General features: G+C 45.9%; 1 protein-coding gene across 3 annotated transcripts in view; it reads right to left on the minus strand.

Annotated features, from left to right (window-relative positions):
* The window catches only part of LOC111154596 (spen family transcriptional repressor), a 97742-nt gene that overhangs the window by 1993 nt on the left and 70039 nt on the right, over positions 1-25710 (minus strand). For all 3 annotated transcript variants that reach the window (XM_022514269.1, XM_022514268.1, XM_022514270.1), the window contains 9 exons: positions 23823-23974; positions 19962-20087; positions 18728-18841; positions 17800-17913; positions 16762-16862; positions 1762-9955; positions 843-1352; positions 484-678; positions 26-184 (listed from right to left, as the gene is read on the minus strand). In XM_022514269.1, the coding sequence (XP_022369977.1) occupies positions 26-184; positions 484-678; positions 843-1352; positions 1762-9955; positions 16762-16862; positions 17800-17913; positions 18728-18841; positions 19962-20087; positions 23823-23974 (9665 nt within the window). The remainder of the gene's footprint in view (positions 1-25; positions 185-483; positions 679-842; positions 1353-1761; positions 9956-16761; positions 16863-17799; positions 17914-18727; positions 18842-19961; positions 20088-23822; positions 23975-25710) is intronic.

Raw genomic sequence — 25710 nt, forward strand, 5'->3', positions numbered from 1 at the left:
CCACAGGGGAGGACACTCGGCTGACCTGGTTGGAGCCAGGGTTGGGGACGTTGATGATCCCCGCCGCCTGCTTGGCCTGCAGATAGGTGATGAAGGCCGCCTTGAGGGACTCGGTCTGGCTCACGACATCCTCTTGGTCACGGCCACAGGGCAGAGCCAGCAGCAGACAGTAATCCGTCTCCACCTGTGGCATCAGCAGTCGTCAGTCGTCCGCGGCCTCCCCTCAAGACAGCAGCCCCATGCAAAGGCCTGTCCAACCTCGGGGTTCAGCTGCGGAGTCCACAAAAGCCCCCACCCCACTGGGGTGACCTTAAAGTCCTCCCTATTTGTTGCCTGAGAGAAGTTTCCGAGCCTAGAGGCATTTGACATGCCGGCGGGAGACAGAACATGCTGGGTGGGCAAGCCAGGGAGACGGGCAGGTGGGGGCGAGCCACATCCTCCCTCAAGGGCACGGCCGGTGCTCGCCTGGGCCCCGAAGCTCACCGTCATCCTTCGGGCAACCCCTTCCAGCTGCGAGGCCTCCAGCCGCATCCTCTGGGCGATCCTCAGCGGGGGGCCGCCTTCAGAGAGGGGCAGAGACCGATGGGCCAGCACGTTGTTGCCAGAGACGAAGTGCAGCTGCACGGCAGCCGTGTCGTTCTTGAGGGCCAGGAGGCCCTGCCACACGATGGGGTACTTCTGCTCTCGGGGAGACACGCAGAAGTAAGCTCACGGCTACAGAGCAGAGCCATGCTGGACATGGCCCCAGGCGACAGCCGACTAGTCTAAGTGGGGACCTTAGGACAACACTCAACACGGCACAAAGCTGGGAGGGGAGCGGGAGGCCCCCTGCCCGGACTTACCTTCAGAAGCTGGACCATATCCACAGGCCTCTGGGAAGTCAGGTGTGGAGCAGAATCCGGTTTGGGAGCGGGCTGGGCTTCGGTGTGTGTCAGAGCCAGTCCTGGAGGGGTGCTGGGGCTTGAGGTTGTGGGGACAAACAACGGCTGCTTTGGGGCAGCCTGAGCAGGGAGAGGGGCCGGGAGGTCAGGCTTCATGGAGACGGACACGGGGGAGGGGTAGGAGGTCTGGCTCGTTTCTGCCTGTGCCCTCTGAACCTGCACGTGCGGCTCGGCTGGCCTGCTCGCAGGTACGGTTGGGAGGCGAGGCTGGTCTACTCCTGTCTGGGTCCCCTTCGCCTCCTGGGAGACCTGAGGCATCTTGCCGCTTGGTGGCTGGCCCGGCTGGCTGAGCTGGGTGGGCTGGCAAGGCTGCGTGGGCTGGGCAGGCTGCGTGGACTGCACGGGTTGGGCAGGCTGTGTAGACTGTGCAGGCTGAGTGGGCTGCAAGGGCTCACCTTCAGGAGCTGGGCCCTGGAGTTCAGCAGGGGAGAAGGGAACGGAGTGGAGAGCGTGTTACACACAGCACCCTGCCCCCTGGCCCCCAGCTGTGGGCTCTTGGGCAGGGTCAGCTGCAGGCATCCTCCGAAGTCAGGCCCACGCAGTGATCCTCTTGGGCACTCAGGATTGAGGGTTCCAGGAAGAAGTCTCCCACCCACTCTCCCCCACATCCCTGCACACAAGAGGCACCCCCCCTCCACGAGCACCACGAGATCCCTCAGAGAGCGCCTTCCCGGGCCTCCGTCCTCTGCATGGTGATCGGATTCCCGAACCCTGCAGTTTCAGAAGCGCCTCTTTAAACTCACAGAAAGGGCAACACGTGTCTGGGATGGTGCCGGCAACTCAACCACCACAGGGAGGACGGCTGCTGTGTGGCACTTACCTGAGCGGGAGCCTTGGTCCGAGGAGGTAGACCGATGGAGGCGGCGGCAGGAAACTGAGTGTGCGTGAGCTGAGCAGGGCCGTGGTAGGTGCGGATGTCTCCGTATCTGTACTCCTGGAACAGCTCCCCACTGGAGTGCACGATCTGCACGCCGTGGGTCACCACCACAGGCGGGGTCAGAGGCAGCCCCTGCAGCTGGTTGCTGGGGGTGACCGTGAGGATGCGGGCCTCCCCGTGGGGGGCGGGGGCCGGGGCCGGGGCCGCCTTGGCTTCCGCCGTCTTGGCGGCATCCTTCCCGGGCTGCTGTGGGACCTTGCTGGCCGGTGGCACCTTCACCACCCCGTCGGCCGCCCGAGGCTGCTCGCTGACTGCCGTCACGTGTGGATGCACCATGATCCTCACGTCCCGGGGCACGGTGTAGGGGTGCAGGCGGTACTCGGACTGCATGACCAGCACCTCGGACTGCACGGGGGCCGCAGCTCGAGCAACAGGAAGGTGGTAATGCACTTCCTCCTCGGGAGGGTGCTGGGGGGCCAGGGCTGGCACGCCGGCTGCGGCCGGCTGGGGTGTGCCCGCGCGCTGCGGGGCCCTGACCTCTATCTGCTGGGGCTGCAGAGGGGCCCGCGGAGAGTGAAGGGTCTCCGGCCGGATGCTGTACGTGATGCTGGGTAGCGCGGGAGTGTTCATTCTCACCTCGCCCTGGGACAGGTGGCTCAGGGACACAGTCTGGGTGATGCTGTGGGGCGGCATGATGACAGACTGCTCCGGGTGTATGCTGGAGATGAACTGAGGCACGGGAATGCCCGCAGCCAGCATGACCGTGGCGTTCGTGGAGAGCGCGGCAGACGCGGTGCTGCTGGGGTGGCACGTTCTCGGGAACGGGGCCGGCGCCGGCCCGCCGGGCCGAGGAGAGTGCGCATCTGGCTTTGTGGCTGCCAAGTGGGTGACCGCTCGATCCGTCGGGGTACTGGGCCCCGAGGCGACGTGGTTCACTTCTGCAGGCAGTTTGCTGGGCAGAGCAGGAGGGTGGTGGGGATTGAGGGCGGACCCCAGATTCGCCGGCTGGAGGACCTTGGTCTCTATTTTGAGGGTGACAGGGTCAGCAAGCTTTTTATTAGTGGTGACTATGCTTGGGGTGAGGACCAGCTGGTTGTGAACCAGCACTGGGGGCGTGTTTATGCCCTGGGTGAGAACCTTCACTGTGCCGCCCTGGGTGACAGGTGTGGACACAGAGAGGTGAATGGGCTCGGGCTTCTCCAAGGACGGACGGTCCGCCTTCACGGACGAAATCACAGGAGATGCGTTATACGTCTGGGCCGTCAGTACCAGAGTAGAGTGAGTGGCCACATTGGCATAGCCCGAAGGAGCCTGGGGGCCTTTGGGCGAAGGCTGTGACGGGGTGACAGAATCAGGCTTGACCTGGGACTTGGACACTGACTGCTGGAATTCGATGTCCATGGCACTGGCCGGGGGGATCTGGCTGATCTTGGCGCTTATCCGCTGCGGGCCTTCAGTCTTCTGCCCCGAGTAGCTCAGGAGCACGACCCCTTCAGATGTGTTCACACGCAGCCCGGCACCAGAGCCCGTGTCTGCCGGGCGGTCGTCGATCACGGACATAGAGCCCGGGTGAAACCGACTGTTCTCATTAGTGCTGGCTCTGGGTTTGCACTTTGCCGACGGTGTGATCACTGCGCCTGCCACCGTCACTGTGCCTGCTGTCGTGGCGGTCGCACTGCCAGATGCGGCGGTCACTGCCCCCGCTGTGACGGTCACGGCGCCTGCATTCATGGCGCCGGCAGTGGCGTTCACGGTGCCCACAGTGGCGTTGACCGCGCCCGCGGCTGCATTCACCGCGCCCACGGCGGCATTCACCGGAGCAGTGAGAACGTTCACCGGCCCCGTCAGAACATTCACTGGCCCCTTGAGGACGTTCACGGGACCCGCAGGAGTGTTCACCAAACCCTTCAGCGTGGCCACCGAGCCCTTCACGGGGCCCTTCAGGGCATTCACGGGGCCGGTCAGGGCGTTCACTGGGACCAAGGAGACGTTCACCAGGCCTGTCAGAGCACTCACCAGGCCGGTCAGGGTTTGTGGAGCTGGTTTTGCCAGAGTTATCTTTTGCGAGTTCTCCAGATCAATGCTCACAGGCATCCGGCTAATCACAGAAGTGATTTTGGGAGCGATGACTGGAGTCACCTTTTCCTTTTCAGCCGCTACTGGAACCTCTGGGGCCTGCGTGTCAGAGGTGTTGGGTACTGGAGCTGCTGGTTTTTCTTCTACAAGTGGCTTTTTAGGCTCAACCGGAGGCGGGGGTGGCACCTCGTGCAGGCAAGGGGCAGCGCTGACAGGCTCCGCAATGGCAGCTGTGACACTCGTGGAAGTGACGCCAGTGGCGGAGACGTATTTGGGGTCCATGAGGATCTTCCTCAGTGTACTGGAGCTGCTGTCGATGTCAGAAGCTTTCGTGTCTGGGGGAAGAGCTGGAGATGAGGTGGACTGAGCCCGAGGCTCCTCCTGCCTGGTGATCCACTCCGTGACCTTAGGAGGGGGACTCGGGTGTGGCACGCCACCAGAGGCAACAGGGGGTGGGAGCTTTGCTGCAGTTACCAAAGGGACCGTGGGGGTGGGTGTGCTTGAGTCACTGGGTGGGGTCACGGGGTCACTTTCAATGATGGAATGCACCTTGAATCTGGCTTGCGGCTCCTCCTCCACTGCTGCGGGCTGGGAGGGAGGGGGAAGGGCTGGAGGCGCGGGCGCTCTGGTGGGAGTCTTTGCTTCAACACTGCTCTCTTGGGACAGATTCTCGATGGACGGAGTCTTGCTTGGGTCGGAAGCACAGGACTCGGGCGGAGCAGACTGGGGCTTTTCTCTCTGCTGCTCTTCCTGTGGAGTTTCTGGGGGTGGCACTGCCGTCCCCTCAGCTGTAGCGGGACTCTTGCTTTGTACTTGGTCAGGTTCGGCAACCTGGGTCTCTGCAGTGCCCCCCGTTTTCTTATTTGTATTCCGTTTGCGACGTGATCGACTTGTCTTCTGGCGCCCTTTCTCTTTCCGAGCAAGAGGGACTTCTGCTTCTTTTGGTCCTCTGGCTTCTGGCACTGGCTGGGAGGTTTCGCCACTATTCCCCCCAGCTTCCTTGGTATCTGCTGGGCCTGCTGAGGGGTCAGGAGCACTGGCTGGTGGCCCAGAAGATTCTGTAGCAGCTTCGGTCTCCAAGAGGCCAGACACGGCCTCATTGGTCTCGGGCTCCATTCCCTCCCCAGGGGGCTGTGGCGCCTGCGAGCGGGGCTGCAGATCTGTCTGGGATTCTGCAGGGTAAGGTGCAGCTGCTGGGAAGCTCTCTGCCTCCCCAGAGATGTCACTGATGATGGAGCCAATGGCTGCGGCCAGTTCCGTCTCACTCGCCTGGTGTGCCGGCTTGTCCCCGTCCTCGGTGGAGAGGCCCTCTGGCGCACCCGCGGCCGCCGCCTTGAAGGCCGCGGTGGCGCTTTCGGTGAGCTTCGCGATGTTCTCCACAGCCTGCTCCAGCTCCATCTGCTTGGCTAACTGGCTGGCTTCCGGGGAAGGTGCGGAGGCCGACACCCCTTCCTTCTCCGCTGCCGTGTCCGGAGGGGCTGGACCACTGCTCAGCTGGGATGATGAGCTCCCTTCCTTCTGCGGACTCTCGCTCTTCTCGGCGGGGCCAGCCGCCACCTCCGCTTCCTTGTCCACCGCCAGCCCCCCGGGGCCTGCCGCCGCACTCGGACGGACGCTGGCGTCCACGTTTTTCAGATTTGCAGCCTTGTCCGCTGCCGACCTGGAGTTTCGAGATCTTCCTCTCTTGGACTTGGAGTTTTTTTCAGGCGCTGTTTTTTTCTCCACCACTTCAACTGCAGGGGCTTCTGGTGCATTTTTGTCTGTGCTAAGTTCCTTTTTGTCACGTTTTTGTTCACTTCCTGCTTCTTCTTTATCAGCTTTGGCTTTTGTGTTTTCTTTCACATTTACTTGGGGACTCACCTCGGCTGCGGCTTCCAGACGTTCAGCATCTACTTTTGGCTCATTTTTCCCCCTTTTGCCTTGTGGGCCGCCAGCAGCTCCTGACTTTTGGGCTCGTGGGGACCTCCATCCCTCGGCTGGTCTGACGGTCTCAACTGGTTCTTTCACCTCAGTCTCCTCTTCTTCTTCAGCACGGCGGCGTGTCTTCGGAGGCCTCCCCCTCCTCGGGGTGGTGGGGACCGCCGCGGCCTCCTGAAGCTCTCGCTCCAGTCTCTTCCTGGTCACTCGTGGCTGCTCCGCGGGCTCCTTGACAGGAGAGCGGCTCTCGTGGTCAGCCATGGTCGCATAGACACTCCTCACATTCCGGCGCCTTGTTCGGCTGAGGGGCAGACTTGGTTCAGGGTGTTCCGTATCTGCGGCTGAGTTTTTAGAGGCAGTCCTGGTAATCTTCTCTGCCTCCATCTTCAACTCTAGAAGCTTCTGGGCTTCTCCCCGAGGAGAATTGGACCGCTTGAGTTTCTCCCGGTCTATGCGCTCGCTCTTCCTGGTGACCGGCTTCTCCACAGTGCTTGCTGCGGCGGCCTGGACGGGGGTCTTGGAACGCTTGCTTTTGTTTGGCTTTTTATCTTTTGCAGCCACCGGAGGCTCAACCTCAACGTCTTCAGAAGCTTGAGGCTGAACCTCAGGGACAACTTCAGCTTTCTGATTTGCGTTAGGTTCAACGTCAGCAGCGGAGTTTGGCTTTTCCACTTTTGGCTCATCAGCTTCCTCAGGCTTCTGGGTCGGTTTCGAAGGCGGCTGGGCACTGTCAGGCTCCGGATCTGCGGTGACCTCCGCCTGGGAAAACGAGGCCCCGGGAGTCGGGGGCTTGGTGTCCAGGTAAGGCAGTGGGTCAGCGGATGAGCCCTCTTCCACAACCGAGGGAGGCCCAGCAGCGTCTTTCCTGGTGTCCACTCCTGAGGGCAGGTCGGCCTGTTCAGTTTGCTGCACAGCGGTGGCCGCCTGCTCAGACACGGGCTTTGCTTCTTCTGAGGTGGAGGCCAGCTCCCTGGGTTTCTCTTCTGTCGCCAGTGGCACCTCCCCTGCTTTTTCACTGGCTGTCGTCTTCTCCAGTGATGATGAGGCTGACTCTGGAGCTGCAGCTGTGACGGCAGGAGGCCCAGTTGGAGGGGGAGTCTTCAGTTCTGACTCTTTACTCTCAGAAGCCGATTCTGGGGTCTCAGGATGATCCTCGGTATCTTCCTGTTTCTCAACCTCTTTGGGTTTTTGGTCTTTTTCCTTTTCTTTCTGTTGCATTCGTGTGAGTTCCATAAATCTGCTATGGAAAAGAACTACGGGCTCTTGAATCAAATCGGCTGTGCTGTTTGCGCCATCGGATGTCTGCCGCCCATACAACCTACCAGAAATGAAGTCTGAGTCTTCATCTTTTCTCTCTAGATGCTGCAGTCGCTTGGAATCTTGTTCGAAGATCGAGCTGTGTAAAAAACGAGATGCAAATAATTCTTGTCTTTCCTGTTCTTCTTCTTTATGATCATCTTTTTTGTCATCCATTTTTCCTTCCGAATCAGTCCGAATTTTTTTCTTTTTCATGTACCAGGACGGAATAGGTCTCGGGGCAGAGTCAACCTTTTCTTTATCTTTGTTGTTTCGAAAATTAGCAAAACGGGAGTCCCAATCAAGAAAAGACCAATTTTCTTCTCGAGATGAAGACAGTGATTTAGCTCTCTCAAGCAAAGCCTTGGTGTCTGGTGTGATGGTCTTATCCAGAGCAAAAGAGTAAAATTTGTTCCTTTCTAAAGAGCTGGAGAGTCTTTCATCTCGCTCATGCAGTTTATCTTCTCTGTCCCTCAATAAAAAAGACAGCCGAGAGCTCTCATATAAAGCAGAGGCTCTGGGGGAGTGGGGCTTGTGCTCGCCATCGTCATCGGAATCAGAAGGCACCTCACCAGGTTCCAAGTCACGTACACTCCTCTTCCGAAGGCTGTCTCTCTTAATTATGCTGTTTGGGAAACTCACGTCCAATCTGCTGGCATCCTGTTTCATTTGAGAATCCCACCGATTTAGTTCATCTTCAGAACTCAAGACAGAGAGCTTTATTTTGGCCATGTCTGCCATCTGTTCTCTCCTGCTAGAATCGTAAGGATTAAACTTTAAGGACTCTTCTCTGACTGTTATGTTAGAATAGGGGAGACCTTTTTCATCTACTTTAGGAGACCCTTTTACTGACATGAGCCTCGGGGAGCCCACAGGGTCATCCTCCTCATGGAAGGAACCATGCCGGATACTGGGAGAGCCGCCAGTCCTTTCGGAGTCTTCACTGATTTGGCGTGAACTCCTGTAATTCCTCTCTCTCTTGGTGCAGATATCAAAATCAACGTGGTCCATCCTTTTCTTTTTGCTGGGAGGAGAGTCATCCGTGACATCTTGGGGGGGTTTGCCCACCTCGTGAACCAGACTCCGTCTTTCATATTCATCTACATCTTTTTTAGGACTGCCGAACTTCTCAGACTTGGCAATTTCCATCTCCATCTGCTGTTTTCTACGACTCTGCTCCATTTGTTTTCGGTAACTCTGCGTGTGATCAATATCAATGCCAATTTTTTCTTCAGTATTTACTGACTGTGGTTTCTCTTGGCCTGATTTGCATTCATGTGTCTCATCGCGAAGACTGCAATAGTTTTTCCTAATATCTTCTCTCTCTGGTCCCTGATCATCTAGTAACTGCAGCTGTTTGAGTTGTGGTTTTGAGGAAATGGGTTTTTTTGACTGGATTTCTTGATTTTCCACAGATTCGCACACCAGTTCTCCCAGCCTTGCTTGCAGGTCTGAGGTGGGCCTCGAGCCAGTCCCAGCAGAAACACTGGCAAGCTCCTGACAGTCTTTGGGGCTGGGAACAGCAGTAAGTCTGTCTAGTTTGATTTTTTTAGATTCTCGTTTAAGAATTTCTTTCCTCACAGGCTTTCTTTCTGATTCTCCTTCCCTCAGTAGAATGACATCTCTAGGTGGTAGGTCAGGCTGCTTTTTTAAAAGTACCCGAGTGTCTTCTGCCTCTGGACTACTCTTCTTGACTTCTGGTTTTTGCCTTTCTGCTTTCAGATTGGAATCTGCGAAACGCCTCTTCCTTGCTTCCAGTTTTTCCAAATCTGCAGCGCTGACCCCGTCGGCAGTCTGCTCTGGTTTTAGGTGCTTCCTGGGCTTAAGCCTACCTTCCTTATCTACCAGCTCTATGTGGCTTGACAGTCCCTTTTCCTTTGGCACTTTCATTCGAGCAGATTCCAGCTTAGACACGTCAGACTTAGCAGGCTCCGTCGGACAGACCTGGAGCTTCTGATCTAGGGCAGAAGACTTGGCAGTGTCATTACCAAGCTTGGCCTTCAGCTTTTCCAAAGGAGCGTGGTCAATAACTTTCCCCTCGTTCTCTTTCACTCGAGTCAAAACCACACAGGGCATGAGCTCCAGGCGGTTTTTTGCTATTCCTTCTTTGTCAGCTTTCTCTCTGCTCAGTTTATTAGAACTCCTTGATTTTTCAGGGCTCTGTTCTCTCTCATTTTCTTGGTCTGTCTCTGAAGACTGAGAACTAGGGGAATGAATTTTACCTTTTCGTTTCTGCTTTTCGGTTTTGTCCTTTTCCACTTTTTCCTTCCTTATTAAGCGTCTCTCTCTTTCCACTCTCTCGGGATCAAAAGTCCTTTCTTTATCTGTCTTCTCATTTTTACTATAGCGCTCCAAGCGAGATTTGTCAAGTTTATCATATCTTGGAGGAGAAAGTGAGCTACAGCTCCCACTCCGGTCTGAGGATCGGCTGTAAATCCTCCTTTCGGAATCACTTGGCAACCGCTCCGACTGCGAGGGGGACGCCCCAGGACTCTGTGGGCGCCGCAAGTGCACTGGGCTCTGGCTGCGCTCAATCGGCCTCCTCTCGTGGTCTCTGTCCCGGTCAGACTCAAACCTTTCGCGTTCTCGCTCTCGTTCCCTTTGCCGGTAACTGTACTCCCGAATATCTTGTTCGTAAGGATCACTCCTGTAATCCCTGTACTCGCGAGGATCGTCATAGTATCGTGATTCATAGTAGTCTCCTTGGTAAGTTTCCCATTCTGCATAAAATTCTCGTCCTCGGGCTGGATAGTCCCGTCTGGAATCCTCAGGATATGCGCCTGGAGTACGAACATTCTCATAATATGTACGATCTTGGCTATAGTCGTAAGATCCCCTTCGTTCCTCTCTACCAAATATGAAAAAGAATGTATTAGTTCTTTTGTTTTCTTGTCACTGACACATTAAATCACACACGAGATTACAGAGTCCTGGGATCGAGCACATGGGGCTCCCTGCTCAGCAGAGAGTCTGCTTCCCCAACTCTCCCTCTGCCACTCCCCCAGCCCCCTCGCTCTCTCAAATAAATAAAATCTTAAAAAAAAAAAAAAAATCTTTGCCATTGTTTACTCATTAGTTAGACATGGACCATCCAATACCATCTGTAGCCAAAATCCACGCATGGCTATTGAGAACTTGAAATATGAGATATAAATACAGAATACACACTGGACTTGGTAGCTTTAGTTTAAAAAAAAAAAGAAAGAAAGAAAGAAAGAAATACTTCAGTAATTTATTTAGATTGAATATATGTTGAAATATTATTACTTTAGAAATACTGAGTTGAATAAAATTAATTTTACCTTTTCTTTTTTCATTTTTTTACTGTGTCGACTAGGAAATTTAAAACCACAAATTTAGTTTGCATTATGTTTCTACTGGACAGTACTTCAACCCTTTTCATTCCTTTGGTTGAGGTGTGATGACTCCTAATGAGCACTAGTAAACAATATCACATCCCCACATTTCTAAGTCTTTCATAATTACTTTTCTATCAAAAGATATTCTTACCACAACTTGGGAAACAAATGCATTATTGGGAAATAAAGAGAATAATTTAACTGAAATCCTCCTACCTACGTGACCCATATGATACTGATAATAGTGCATTCTCTCAATTTGTAATTAAAAACAAAACAAAACAAAACGGGGCAGGCCAGTCTCCCTCAGCTGTCTCCTCACTTATAAAACTGTGGTAACCTTTCCTCCTAAGGCTCTTAAGAGGATTAAATAAGATACCAGTTTTAAGAACTTTCCTGACATAATGTGAGGCACATACTTGACCTTCAGGAATGTTACTTTTCCCCAAGCCACCAACTGAACACAAGCTTTGTGAGAGGATTCCTCAACTATAAAGGAATTCACCATAGTTTTCTTTTATAGTGACCTTTCTGGGGGCATTCAAGATAGGATTAAATGTACACACAAGAACATGTATGACAGATAAAATAAAATTCACCCATAAAAGAGATCAATTCTTTCACTCTTGTTCACCCTCCATTTCTTTCTTTTTTTTTTTTTTTTTTAAGATTTTATTTATTTATTTGACAGACAGAGATCATAAGCTGGCAGAGAGCCTAATGCGGGACTCGATCTAAGGACCCTGAGATCACGACCTGAGCCAAAGGCAAAGGCTTAACCCACTGAGCCATCCAGGTGCCCTCACCCTCCATTTCTGTTCCCTCAAGCAAGTCATACATTCTATGCAGTACTGCCACTAGTGGCTTACTGAAACATAAAAAAATCTAGAATTTAAGCCCCTAAAGGCATTAGCTTTTTTCCTGTAACAGTGTTTGGCTCATAGGAGGCACTGAAGTATCTGTTGAAAAAATGAACCTTAGAAAAATATGTCAAAGCTACTCCTGGGTGGTGTGCTAGCCCATTCTCCAATAATGTTCTCTTAGATGAAGCATCTAAGAGAACATTCAAACACTGGGAGCACCAATAACACATTATTCCATGAACTTACACAGAATTTCTCGGTCCAAAGAGAACATATTAGGGTGTATCTATATCATTCTGTTTAACTGGATTCAAGATGATCTTTCTGAAGTTTCAGAGGAATCAGATTCTTTGCCTAAATAATGACCAGCTACCTTAAAATAAATGTTATAAGGCATGGAATTCAGCTAATTTAATTCATCACCAACGTAAATTCAAACTCCAAGGAAGCACCTTTTCATACATAAAGGTAAACACAATGTATGCTATAAAGTGACTGAGACACTTAGAACAGTCACTGGCTCACTGCCCACGTTAACAGTAGGCTTCAAATCATACTATAAAAACAATCTCAAGTATGTTTTAGATTAATCAAACTAAATAAAACTATATCCAAAAATATGAAGTTAGATAAATCAAAGGCATACATGTAAACAACTGATTTTGACATATTTTGCTGGGCCCCGACCACCTAAGGAAATGAGTGCAAAGAATGCAAGTCAGGCAGGGGGTACAACTGCACGCTTGTACCGTGGACAAAACGGGTCTCCGAAGAACCTGGAAAAGCCAGGTTTTGAGAGAACTCTGTTCACATGACGATATCCCAACTCCCCTAAGTAGGTGGAAAATTCACCTAAAGCATAATAGGATCGGATCCTGTAAATTCATCTTGAGAATCATTTTGGTAGGGTGTAAAGCTCAATGCACTAGCAGGTAGGAGCACTGGGCTTCTCTCCAGCCCAACGTCTTAGCCTGTGACCTTATCAGGGAAGTCCTCTATCTTCAGTTCCCACCAAAAGTAACACAGGAGAAGAGTCACCGCCCTACCTCTCTGACAAAGTATTTGAGGGAATAAATGAAAAGATACTTTTAAACTACAGTGCCCTATGCAAACTGGTCCTATATTCCTGAGCTAAGCTATCATTAGAGGGGAAGCATTTTTTTCATTCCTGCATTAACTATTCAGTGGGAGGACTTCCTTCCACTCTACAGAAGGGCAAAGTTCCTCAAGTTCTACTGCAAGGAATGCATTCCGTGAGCACTGCCATCCGAAATGAAATGGGGCAAAACAGAGTTAAGTCCCGCATCTGCCTGCTTCCTACATTAGGAGATAAACTCCACTCAACAGGGATAAGTAACCACAGGTAAGAACCAAAGAACAAAGCCAGAGGCAGATCATCAGTAAAATGAGTGAATTTAAGTGTTAATATAAAAAAAATGAACACCCACACAGCATTATCCAACCCTCACAAGACACTAGTCTTTGGAAAATATTTAATGTATGCACAGAAGATTCTAATGGGTGTTTTATGTCTTAGGTGCCACTAGAACACCAACAAACTTTCCACTAGCTTAAGGGAAAGGAGTCCTATAAGCACTTAAAATGTTTTGTTTTGTTTTAAATGGAAGGTTTTTGGTTTATTTATTTATTTTTTTTAAAAGATTTTATTTATTTATTTGACAGACAGAGAGACAATGAGAGAGGGAACATAAGCAGGGGGAGTGGGCAGAGGGAGAAGCAGGCTTCCCGCTGAGCAGGGAGCCTGATGCGGGGCTCGATCCCAGGACCCTGGCATCATGACCTGAGCTAAAGGCAGCCGCTTAATGACTGGGCCACCCAGGTGCCCCAGCACTTAAAATGTTAACAATGACTTCAAACTGCTACTTGGGGAGCCAGGATGGAAAATGTTTTCCTCTATCTACAGACCCACATATTCTCCAACATACGCACATGCGCCCCCTCTCACACACACATACATAAGCTGACACAGGAAAGCCTTGTGTCAAAACTGACTTTCCAGCTAGAGGGCTGTGGATTCCTCTACTAGCAAAAAACTATCAAATCCTTAGTAGTTCAAGCTTTTGGGAATTTGACTGTGGGGTACATTTTTCATTTTAAAAAAATCTCCCCAGGGGTGCCTGGGTGGCTCAGTCGGTGGGGCATCTGCCTTCAGCTCAGCTCCAGTTGTGGTCCCAGAGTCCAAGGATCGAGCCCCATATCGGGCTCCCTGCTTGGTGGGGAGCCTGCTTCTCCCTCTCCTCCCTGCCTGTGCTCTCTCTCACTATCTCTCTCTCTCAAGTGGATAAATAAAATCTTTAATAAAAATTAAAATTAAAAAAAAAATTAAAAACCTCTCCAAGGTATGTGTTGTGGTGAGCACTGTGTATTATGTAAGACCGATGAGTCACAGACCTGTACCCCTGAAACAAACAATACATGTTAATAAGAATTAAAAAAAAAAAAAATCACTAGAGTACATGAGTGGCTCAGTTGGTTAAGCCTTTGGCTTGGGTCATGATCCCAGAGTTCTGGGATGAGTCCTGCATCAGGCTCTCAGGTCCATGGGAGTCTGCTTCTCCCTCTGACCTTCTCCCCTCTCATGCTCTCACTCTCTGTCTCTCTCAAATAAATAAATAAAATCTTAAAAAAAAAAAAATCACTAATAATCTAAACACCCTGAAACAGATACAAATGCTGCTATACATAAATTTTTGTGTGTGTATAAACATGTATGTATTCTATGGTGTGTACCTGTATACAAATCTTTTCAGTCTTTTTTCTTTGTATATATGTGCATACATGTGCTTTTGTTTTATAAAATTGGGTCATACTATACCTACTGCTTCATAACCCACTTAAAAAACTTTCATTAAATCATTATTTTATTATTAAATATTTTAAAAATATATATATTATATACATAATATATATATTAAATATTTTTTTAAAAGAAGAATACAGGGGTGCCTGGGTGGCTCAGTGGGTTAAGCCGCTGCCTTCGGCTCAGGTCATGATCTCAGAGTCCTGGGATCGAGCCCCGCATCGGGCTCTCTGCTCTCTAGGGGAGCCTGCTTCCTCCTCTCTCTCTGCCTGCCTCTCTGCCTGCTTGTGATCTCTCTGTCAAATAAATAAATGAAATCTTAAAAAAAAATAAATAAATAAATTTAAAAGAAGAATACAAGAATGGTTCAAATACAAAATTCAATCAACATTATCCACCATATTAATAAAGAAAAAACGTAATTTTAACTGATAATCCAAGACCCTTTCATGATTTAAAAAAAAAGAAAAAGAAAAAACCCTCATCAAAGGAGGAATAAAAGGAAACTTTCTGAACATGGTAAGTATATGGGAGGGCGCCTGTGTGGCTCAGTTAAGTATCTGCCTTCAGCTCAGGTCATGATGCCAGGGTCCTGGGATTGAGCCCCACATCCGACTCTCTGATCGGCAGAGAGCCCACTTCTCCCTCTCCCTCTGCCCACCACTCCTGCTGCTAGTGCTCTCTCTCTGTCAAATAACTAAACAAAATCTTAAAAGACCAAACAAAGCAAAAACAATAAAAAAAAAAAAAAAAAAAAAAAACCCTCCCAGGGCCACCTGACTGGCTCAGTTGGTAGAGCATGCATTTAATTCCTGGTCTGGGGGTTCTAAGTTCACTTCCACATCCGGGTGTAGAAATTAGTTAAAAATAAAACCTTTAAAAATAAATTAAAAAAAAAAAAAAAAAAAACTTTCTCAGTATTCAATGCCTGTCGTACAATATTCCATAAGGAAAGGACTCAAAAAAAAAAAAAAATATATATATATATATATGACTAAAACAAAAATAAAGTGCAAAGAACAGGCAGTAATTCTACAGGTTTCTGGCAACTGATCAGGATCTGACAAATACTTCCTGTAGACCCCCCTTTCATACTTAAACTAGAGTGTCTAAAGGCATTTTTCACACACAGTCTTTTAACACACATGTACAAGGGGGGAAATCCAGTGGTGACATTCCAGAAGACTTAATCACAGAGGCATGCCTAGACAAACAGCTTGACCATGTGGATTATAGCTTCCATTTTCAAATGTGATCGGCTATTGAAACACTTGATGACACACAGTTAGGGTGTTTTAATATATTCAGTCCAGAAGAGAGTCAACTACCAGTCTGGGGACAGTTTTAAGCTAATAGAGATAGCCTGGTTCAAACTATAAGATCTAACATGATTCAGAACTGCAATGTTTCCTACAAGCAGGAAAAGAAAAAATCAAATTTACCATGACCCAAAAAAAATTAACAAGAGGAAATAAGGTGTATTTTTTACATGGCTAAAGTTACCAATTTATATATGCCCTGGCTTACTTATTCATAAATTATTTAGAAGATTTAAAACTTTTTTTAAGATTTTATTTATTTATTTGACAGAGAGATAGCGAGAGAGGGAACACAAGCAAGGGGAGTGGGAGAGAGAGAAGCGGGCTCTCTGCTGAGCAAGGAGCCTGTTGTGGGGCTCAATCCCAGGACACTGGGATCATGACCTGAGCCGAAAGCAGCTGAGTTACCCAGGCACCCCCACAGAAGATTCAAATTTAAAACAAAGAAAGCTCCCGATAATCTTTTTAAAATTAAAAAAAAATTTTTTAATTTTTAATTAAAAAAAAATTTTTTTTTTTTTAAGGAAGGGTCCATGCCTAGTGTGGAGCCTAATGCGGGGCCCAAAGTCACAACCCTGACTGAGATCAAGACCTAAACAAAGATCAAGAGTCAGGCATTCAACCGAATGAGCCACCCAGAGGTCCCTCAATTATTTTCTGACTAACAGTCTGAGTACACGCAGTTATAATCTGAACGTTGTCATTACTAAATATACAAGCACTTAACAGTTTGCAGTGCCCTTCAACATGTTATCATATTTAATTTAAAATTGTTAAGCAGGATGATTTGTAAAGTTATAATCTAGCAAAACAGTAACTCTTTCAAATTCTAGCAGCATTCAGTGAGAAATGTATTTAGCTTAACCTAAATCCCACGAGCCACATGAAAACTGGATTCATAAAAATAAACCTGTGTTTCTGTATGAGGGGATAAAAGGAAAGATTTGGGGGGGTAAGTGTAGATAAAAGGGGTGAGGGGTGCCTGGGTGGCTCAGTCGTTTAGCGTCTGCTTTCAACTTAGGTCATGATCCCAGAGTCCTGGGATTGAGCCCCACATCGGGTTCCCTGCTTAGTGGAAGCCTGCTTCTGTCTCTCTCACTTCCCCTGCTTGTGTTGCCTCTCTCGCTGTGTCTCTGTCAAATAAATAAATAAAATCTTTTTAAAGGGGGGGGGGGCGTGAAAAATAAAAGTTAATCCCATCTAAATTTGATGTATTTGAAATTTTAAAATTCAAGCTATGATGATAGGTTTAAAACACATACCTTCTTACTTGGAAAAAAAAAAATACATACCTTCTTTCTGCTAACATTTCATAAAAGTCTCTGATATCTTGACCAGATTTTTCCATACAGTGATAAAATGCCAGCTGACTTTCTCGATTTGCAAAATCCACCTTAAAAAGAAAGAACAGCAGGTGTTTGATTCAAGTTTCAGGTTTTCAAGATGGAAAGCATTATTGAATTTGAAAATCCTTCCCAACATAGCCCTCTGGATAAACTTCAAGTAAGAACAATCTGTCTCAACTAAGTGAAACAGTTCTAACTGAAACCGTATTTTGTTAATGTGAAATCTCTCTCAAATTCAATAGAATTTTTGATAAAGAATTATAATTTTAACCTCCAGAACCCATACTGAAGGACTGGAAAAGGCAAAATGGAAAACTAAAACAATACGTATGGAGATTCTAGGTTGCCAAATAATGAGACTGACTAAACCCAGGAATCTGTGTTGCAAATTTGCTGGAACCACGGTTAGAACATAAAGTGAAATATGGAAGAACATTTAAACTTCCCTCACAGCTGGGCCTTAGTCACTTAAGCCCACAGTACCCATCCTCTATGAAGATCTCATTTCAAAAGACTCGTTCCAATTTAACCATTATAGGTATTAAGTGCATAAACTCCTTCAAGTTATCATGAACAGAGGTTTTTAAACAAAACAGCAGACAAAAGATCGACTGTTCAGTGGTTACCCACTCTTTAGGAGAGGAGGAGAGGAGAGGAAGAAAGGATCATTCAAGAAGCTGGAATGAGTGACACTTCAAGCTCCTGGGTGTGCAGATACCCACAGGTGAATGTGGGCCAGCCTGCACCAAGAACCTGGGGTGTAAGAAGCACCACATTTGCTTGAATGACATGATTTTCAGGGAAAATGCTGTGGCTAATGACCCTGTGGCCTCAAGGAGCCAAGTATACAAATAGTAATAGTCCCTTTCAAAACAGGATATACAGTGCATATCCTGTAAACCCCTGGCCCTGGCGGGCAACTACACAACGCGTTAGTAAGAGGTGGGATCTCAGTGTGATGCTGCTGAAAGTCCCTCTGCGCACCTTAATTTTATTCCCGCCAATCTTCCGCCCCTTGGTCTCTTTTACAGCTGCTTGTGCATATTCAATTTCATTGTAGAGAACCAGAGCCATGCCTTTTAAGCGGTCAAACACCACCTATAAAAAACAAAAACAAAAAAAAAGCAAAACAAAAACCAAGTAAGAGCCTCATCCACTAGACTCAGTGTCAATCCCAAGAAAATCTTAAGTCTCAAGGACAATGCCAAGAAAAAACGTATTTATATATTGTTTATTCTAGAAGAATAAATTATAATAATACATTTATAAAATAAGTAATAAATTTCAGTGAATTCTGGTTATAAGTAGAATTCTTAACTTAAAGCTGGATGTTTTATTTACGCTAGCCGTGTTTACGGTGCGCTTCTCTGAACAACAAAAGCTACACCGAAAGAAATTATGACATGATGACATTATGAGCCACGCCCACCGCAGTGTGAATCTGCTCCCAAGGAGTTCAAAGCTCTCCTTTCACGTACTGGAATGGGGTCCAGAGACCCTCCTGCTGGGCGCAGGTACATACATTACCAACAGCAGTTAGATGTGTGTATTCTGTTGTATGACCGCCCCTTTAAAGACATCTTCGTTTTTTCTAAAATGAAGTCTAATTACATATTAGTGTGAATGTAAATAATTAGATAATTAGACTAATTTTAATGAGATAAAATTATAAAAACCCCTAAGAAACATTCTATTTACCAGTATTATGCAAATTAGTTTCAAAAATTAATCATCTTGGCCAGTTCAAAATAGTTTTCCAAAATACTTCCTCATATCATAAGCTAATAGATACAGTTGTCCTTCTATGACAAGTTATGAGTTACTAAAGAAAAGAAAATGTCAACACTAAAACTGGGCTGACAGAATACCGAGAACAGGGAGTCAGACACCAATACCAAAACCTCCCACCTACCTTTACCACAGGCCCATATCGGCAGAAATGTCGTGTTAAATACTGATCCGACACGTTTGAAGAAAGCCCGTCTAACCACACACAGTTTGTAGGCATGCTTTTTCCAAAACCCAGCTGGATAGGAGAGGTGAAATTTCTATTAGTAAAATCACCAATTATTCAACTACAGAACTCTAAGAAAAAAAACCTGCCTTCTGTAGGAATCTTATAGACCATCATCCCAAAGGGCAACCATCTGATTAAAATCAAAATAGAAATTTATATAAAACTAATTCTGTCAGGCTGAGCAAGTATTAATTCACCAGATTTTAATTTATGGACTCCAGGCACTTGGCTTTCTGCCCACCCACCTCCAATTTTATTTATTTTTTTAAAGATTTATTTATTTATGGGGCACCTGGGTGGCTCAGTCAGTTAAGCATCTGCCTTCAGCTCACATCATGATCCCAGGGTCCAGGAATCGAGTATCCTGTCTGGATTCCTGCTCAGCGGGGAGCCTGCTTCTCCCTCTCCGTGCCCCCAGCTTGTGCTCGCTCTCTCTCTCTCTCTCTCTAATAAATAAATAATTTTTTTAAAAAAAGATTTATTTATTTCTTTGGGGCCAGGGGGCAGGAGGAGAGGGAGTTTCAAGCAGACTCCATGCTAACAGAGCCCTACTTGGGGCTGGATCTCACAACCGTGAGATCATGACCTGAGCAGAAACCAGGAGTCAGACACTCAAAACCTACTGTGCCACTCAGGTGCCCCAAGATTCTATTTTTTAAGTAATCTCTAACACCCATCATGGGACCTGAACTTACAATCCGGAAATCAAACAAGAGTCACATGCTCTATAGACTGAGCCAGGCAGGCACCCCAGCAAGTATTAATTTTCAGTTTATTTTTATTTTTTAAAGATTTCATTTATTTGACAGAAAGAGACACAGCGAGAGAGGGGAACATAAGCAGGGGGAGTGGGAGGGGAGAAGCAGGTTCCCCACTGAGCAGGGAGCCCCAATGTGGGGCTCGATGCCAGGACACCGAGATCACGACCCGAGCCAAAGGTAGATGCCTAACCACTGAGCCACCCAGATGCCCCTAATTCAGTTTACAGTATAAGATGATGAGGATGCAAAGCAATGTATCACCTTTATGGTTATCTAGCTATCCTGCAATTTTAAATAATCATACAAACAAAAAACCTCTAAATCATAACAAATCCTAACAGCATAATAACTTATGCAAAGTCCTTTACCTTGAGGCGATTATTTCCAAGGTACTCCCCATCCATCTTCTTAATAGCCTTACAAACGCTGGCAATATCACAGTATTGCAAGAACGCATACTGAGGAACTCCATTTACTTTCTTAATATCAATATCCTGAAAAAGCCAATAAACACCACTCTTAGTGACATGCCAACAGAAAAAAATCAGAATAACCCAAACCCAGATGAAGTACATATTTCTCAAAACAGTCATATTCCCCAAAATCATTTTCTTAGTTAAAACTATACATCGTAAAGCAACTGTGAATAGCCAAGACTACACGCACAGCATTCTTTAGTCACAACATGAAAACCTTCCTATGTGAAGCTCTTTGCAGAAGAGAAACTGCAAACTCTAAATTTAAAATCCACAATACCTGTGTCAGGAGACATTTATGAATAAAGAAAAATTTGTGCTTGACTTAGCAGTACATATACTAAAACTGGAACAACACAGAGAAGAGTAATAAAGAAAAGGCAGCCTATTTAATAAAAACCTAAGAAATATAAGTTGACCCCTGAACAACAATGGAGTAGTGGGGTGTTGTGGGGGGTACCTAGGTGCCAACTAAGGCAGCTGAAAATCCACCTACAACTACTGACTCCCCCAAAACTTAACTACTCGCGGCCTACTGTTGACCAGATGCCTTGCAGATAACACAATTAACACATATTTTGTATATATGATTACTGTACTCTTAAAGTAAGCTGAAGAGAACGTTATTAAGAAAATCATAAGGAAAAAAGTCCACATATAAGTGGATCCAAGCAGTTAAAACCCATGCTATTCAAGGGTCAACTGTAATTCCCTTCTGCAATAATCTAAAATCCTTACTAGGGGCAGGCCATTCAAAATATAATACCTGAGAAGAGTAAGAATGGTAAAGAAATCAAGTTTTCAAAAAGTGATTTAAAATTCGCAATCCTAAATTAGAAGACTCATCCCACCAGTGTATCTAAGCATACCAAGCCTGGTGACTGATATGTATGGCAATGACCTCTCACATCCAAAATCAATCAAGACATAAATACCTGAACTATTTTGTGAAGATGTTACTGAACACCATCCCTAGATTAAAGAAGCACTCTATAAAGGCATAACCCCATCTCTTTATTTAAGTTTGTTTATTTTTAAGTGATCTCTATACCCAACACGGGGCTCAAACTCACAACCCTAAGATCAAGAGCCCCATGCTTTTTCAACGAGCCAGCCAGGTGCCCCTAGCCCCATCTCTTTAGAATGCTTGAAACCTGTACTCACACCTGATGGCTCTGGTCCGGCCTACACAGACAAGGTGGTATAAAAATTTGGCTTACTTACAACATAAAAATGGTCCAGAGAGGCAAAACTTATATTTAAGAACAATAATGACCCATATGGTGACTATCTAAAGTATTCTGTAAATCACAATCTAAAGTATTGCGATGATCTAAGCCTTTTAGGGGTCATAAGCCAATAATCAAAAGCTGAAATAGAACAAAATGAATAATGCATTTAAAGAGCTGTTAGAGGAGTCTTTAAAAAAAAAAAAAAAAAGGCAGTAATTTAGGGGCACCTGAGTGGCTCAGGTGTTAAGCATCTGCCTTCGGCTCAGGTCATGATCCCAGAGTCCTGGGATCAAACCCCACATGGGGCTCCCTGCTCATCGGGGAACTGGTTTCTCCCTCTCCCACTCCCCCTGCTTATGTTCCCTCTCTTGCTGTCTCTCTCTCTCTCTGTCAAATAAACAAATAAAATCTTTTTTTTTTTTTAAGCAGTAATTTATATTCAAAATAGTTCTAGTTAAGTAATGGTAAGCAGAAGCTGATTTTCACCATAATGCAGAAAATAAAAACCCAGGATTAACTCCATTTAAGAGAAATGGTCTCCAACGAATACTGGTGGGTCGAATCTCCACATAGGTTCTTCTAGCTGTAGCATAATCTGTTACCGATAAGCAGCAGACCATTTCCCCAAAGTTTGTGTGTCATTAAAACAGCTACTCTCCTGAGCAACTGCAAACATGATGAGATGTGGTTTTCAAACAGAATGCTGACGTGGCCACCTTATTGAGAAGCATGGCTCTTAAAACACAATAATCACTCCATTTTCAGCAACCCTGTCGATGAAAATTTATCTGTGTCCAAATACAACTTCTTATACTGCCCCAAAATACAAAGTAGCAGCCACACTCCAAAGTAGGTCTGAAAGTTTTTATCAATTATGAACTGACTCAGGGCGCCTGGGTGGCTCAGCAGTGGGTTAAAGCCTCTGCCTTCAGCTAAGATCATGATCCCAGGGTCCTTGGATGGAGACCTGCATCGGGCTCCCTGCTCAGCAGGGAGCCTGCTTCCCTTCCTCTCTTTCTGCCTGCCTCCCTGCCTACTTGTGATCTCTGTCAAATAAATAAATAAAATCTTAAAAAAAAAACCAAAAACAAAACAAAACCCAATTATGAACTGACTCATAAATGCCAATCAGGAAAAATTTTTTTAAGATTTTATTTATTTATTTGACAGAGAGAGAGCGACAGAGAGAACAGAAGCAGGGGGAGAGGGAGAAGCAGACTTCCCGCTGAGCAGGGAGCCCAAAGCAGGGCTTGATCCCAGGACCCTGAGGATCATGACCTCAGCTGAAGGCAGCCGCCTAATGACTGAGCCACCCAGGCGCCCCCCAATCAGCAAATTAAATACTAGATCACTGTCTAAAGACAGAAAAAGCTGGAGCCCACACAGGCAGGTGAACTCCAGGTCACTCATCTCAGCGGGCAGTATAGCTGGAATTAGAGTATATGATAAAAGAACTTAAACTGAAAAAGAAAGGAAAATGTATGTTTTGCTGTTTCTCTAAATATATATTTACAGAATTCTGTACAGAATATTTACAGAATTCTGTTTTTTGACTTTCTACCAACCACTTCTCTCTTGCCCCTACTCTCCCCATAAGATGAGGTTTAGATCAGCTACAGGCACAAATGTTTTATTCTCCAGATTACACCACTAAACAAAAGTAAGATTTTTGCTTACAACATCAGTGTGTAAATAAGGCCAGATAGCTGGATGGATAGGATGGATGCGTGCAGCACACATGTGCACATGTACGCACGTGCGCACACACACACACACCCCTGAAAGATTAACAAATGTTTTCTCTACCCAGAACATTTTTTTACTCTCCAAAGTCCAAAATTACACAGCAATTTCTTTGCTGTTATTAATACAGAAAAAGTCTAGGGGAGACAGAAATAATTTTCCTACTTTTTCAAATACAAAACAAAATAGTATATGTATCCCAAGGGTACAAAGCTGTAACCAAACTATTTTCATTAGAAAGTGACTCAAAACTTGAGTCACGAGGATTTGAGTCACGAGGAACAGAAAAACCCTCCAAATTCCTAAATTTAACAATGACTTGCATAATATAAAAAGTGATTCTAATTAAAATTTCAAAATAGAACTGAGCTTCCGGCATGACATCCACGTTCCAGTAATCCCCAAGGTAGTCTGATGTGCACTGTGAGAACACAATACTCACACACTAAGCTTCTGCTTCTTTCTTACAAACACATTTTCTCTTATTTTCCTTCCAACCCACAGGAACAGCACCCCATGGACAAAGAAAAATAAGAAAAATGGACAGAAAAATATGCATGTAAACAAAATAAAGACAAATATCTATTACACAGTTTTACATACACACACAAAATAGTTTTGCTGGGTCATCTTTTAGCAGGGGTAAAAAACACATAGAGCAAATGAGAAACATATTCACTACACCATCTAAATATCATCTTTCCAAATACACTCTGTACTCTGCTTTATGTTTTATGACAAAGATCTAAAATTGTTTTTAGTGTAAAAAGCAACATACCACAATTTCTCCAAAGCGCTGGAAGATGTTGCGAAGGTCATGGTAAGTAGTGGTTTTTTCAAGGTTGCCAATGAAGAGGGTTCTTGTTGCTTTGGGGTGAAATTCATCTATCCTTTCATCCAAAGGACGAAATTCATTTTCACTTTCCGTTTCTGTTAAGTGGGATGGCGGCAGAGTAAAAACAGAAGAGTTTTGTTTGTTTGTTTTTCAAGTAATCTCTACACCCAATGTAAGGCTCAAACGCACAATAAGAAGATCAAGAGTTGCATGCCCTACTGACTGAGCCAGCCAGGTGCACCAAGACAAAGTGTTTTAATGAGTATTTATATATCATGGGAAAATCTACACTTAAGAAGCTACGTCTCTGAAATACTGGGCTTGACTACCATACAATCTGAAAAATTATATACCTTCAGAAAGAGCTGCCTTTTGCTAACTCCGAAGGCTAAAGAAACTTGTCAACAAAACTTAGGGAGACGTAACACTTTCTTTGATCTTTAAAACAGAAAAGTAGACTGAATTTCAGTCTGCAAGTTGATTTGTTTTAAAAATAATCACTAACACAGAAATAGATTTTAAATTCCAGCAAAAATAGTAATTACTTAAGCCTAATCTTAGGTTCCAAAAATTATGCAGCAGGCTGTCAATGGGAAGTATAAAACTACAATCTGAAACACACATAAAACTCAACTGAAGGACGCCTGGGTGGCTCAGATGGTTGGGCGTCTGCCTTCCGCTCAGGTCATGATCCCAGAGTCCTGGGATCGAGTCCCACATCGAGTCCCACAGGCTAAGCGGAGAGCCTAAGTCTCCGCCTCTCTCCCTCTCATGAATAAATAAAATAAATCTTAAAAAAAAAAAAAAAAAACCTCAACTGAAAACAGCCCAGCTTCATTAGTTAACTTTTCAACATTTTAGAAAATATTTAGCATTTTACATTTGTCATACTAATTAACACAGCCCAAGTGCCTAAATGTAGCAATTGTTAGGTACAAGAATAGTAACTGTATGAAAACTGACTGAAGCAGCACTTAGAAAGCTGCCGCTGCAAGCTTCCCAATGACAAACAAGAAGAGACTCAGTGACTCTTAAGGTTTCTATTTCTTATGATCAAAAGCCCTAGTTCAATGTCTTATTCAAGCATAGCCTTTCTCTGAAGCTCCTTTTCTAAACTTCACCCAGGGCAGAACATTCAGCCAGCCCAGAACACTCATACAGCCCATAGAACACGTGTTCTCTCTTTTTTTAATGTAAAACAAAGCCATCCAAAAAAGCTAATCAGCCTGCCTGGAAGTGTTTAAGGTCATGTACTGAATATTACTGATATCAACTAAAACACTGACATTAAAAAGATTCAAGATCTGAGCTGCTGAGTGAACTCAGAACACACCTCACTCCTGATTCCAGTTTCACGGCTCTAATGATAGCTCAGCTTAGCCCTTCTGGCCTCATCAAGGACTATGTACTTTCACTGAGTCCGGTGGACCTGAAACCGCAAAAGCGCATGTACCTGTCTCTAATCCATCATATCTCCTAGGGAAAGATCTCATTTCAAGATTAATTAGGTTTTCTTGAAACTATCTAACAAAGGGCACATATTTAGGAATATTTCATTCAACAGGGGAGGAAAAATAATGAAAAAAAATAATTCAGACACATCTTGAGATTTATATTCCAAAAGGCAGAATAAGAAGGATAAAGCATAATTTGCAATCATTTATATCCATATTTCTATCAAATAGCTCAGTAAACATTTCAAAACCAGAAATTCAGTTTAGCAAAGATTCTTTTATTTTATTTTAGCAAAGATTCTTTTAAAAGTGCACTTTCCATATGTAATCATAATCAGTTTAAGTCTTAATGCCTACATTATCATTTAAAAAATTCT

This window comes from Enhydra lutris, unplaced genomic scaffold (assembly GCF_002288905.1).
Source record: "Enhydra lutris kenyoni isolate GAN:26980312 unplaced genomic scaffold, ASM228890v2 scaffoldscaffold38, whole genome shotgun sequence".
Taxonomy (NCBI): Eukaryota; Metazoa; Chordata; class Mammalia; order Carnivora; family Mustelidae; genus Enhydra; species Enhydra lutris.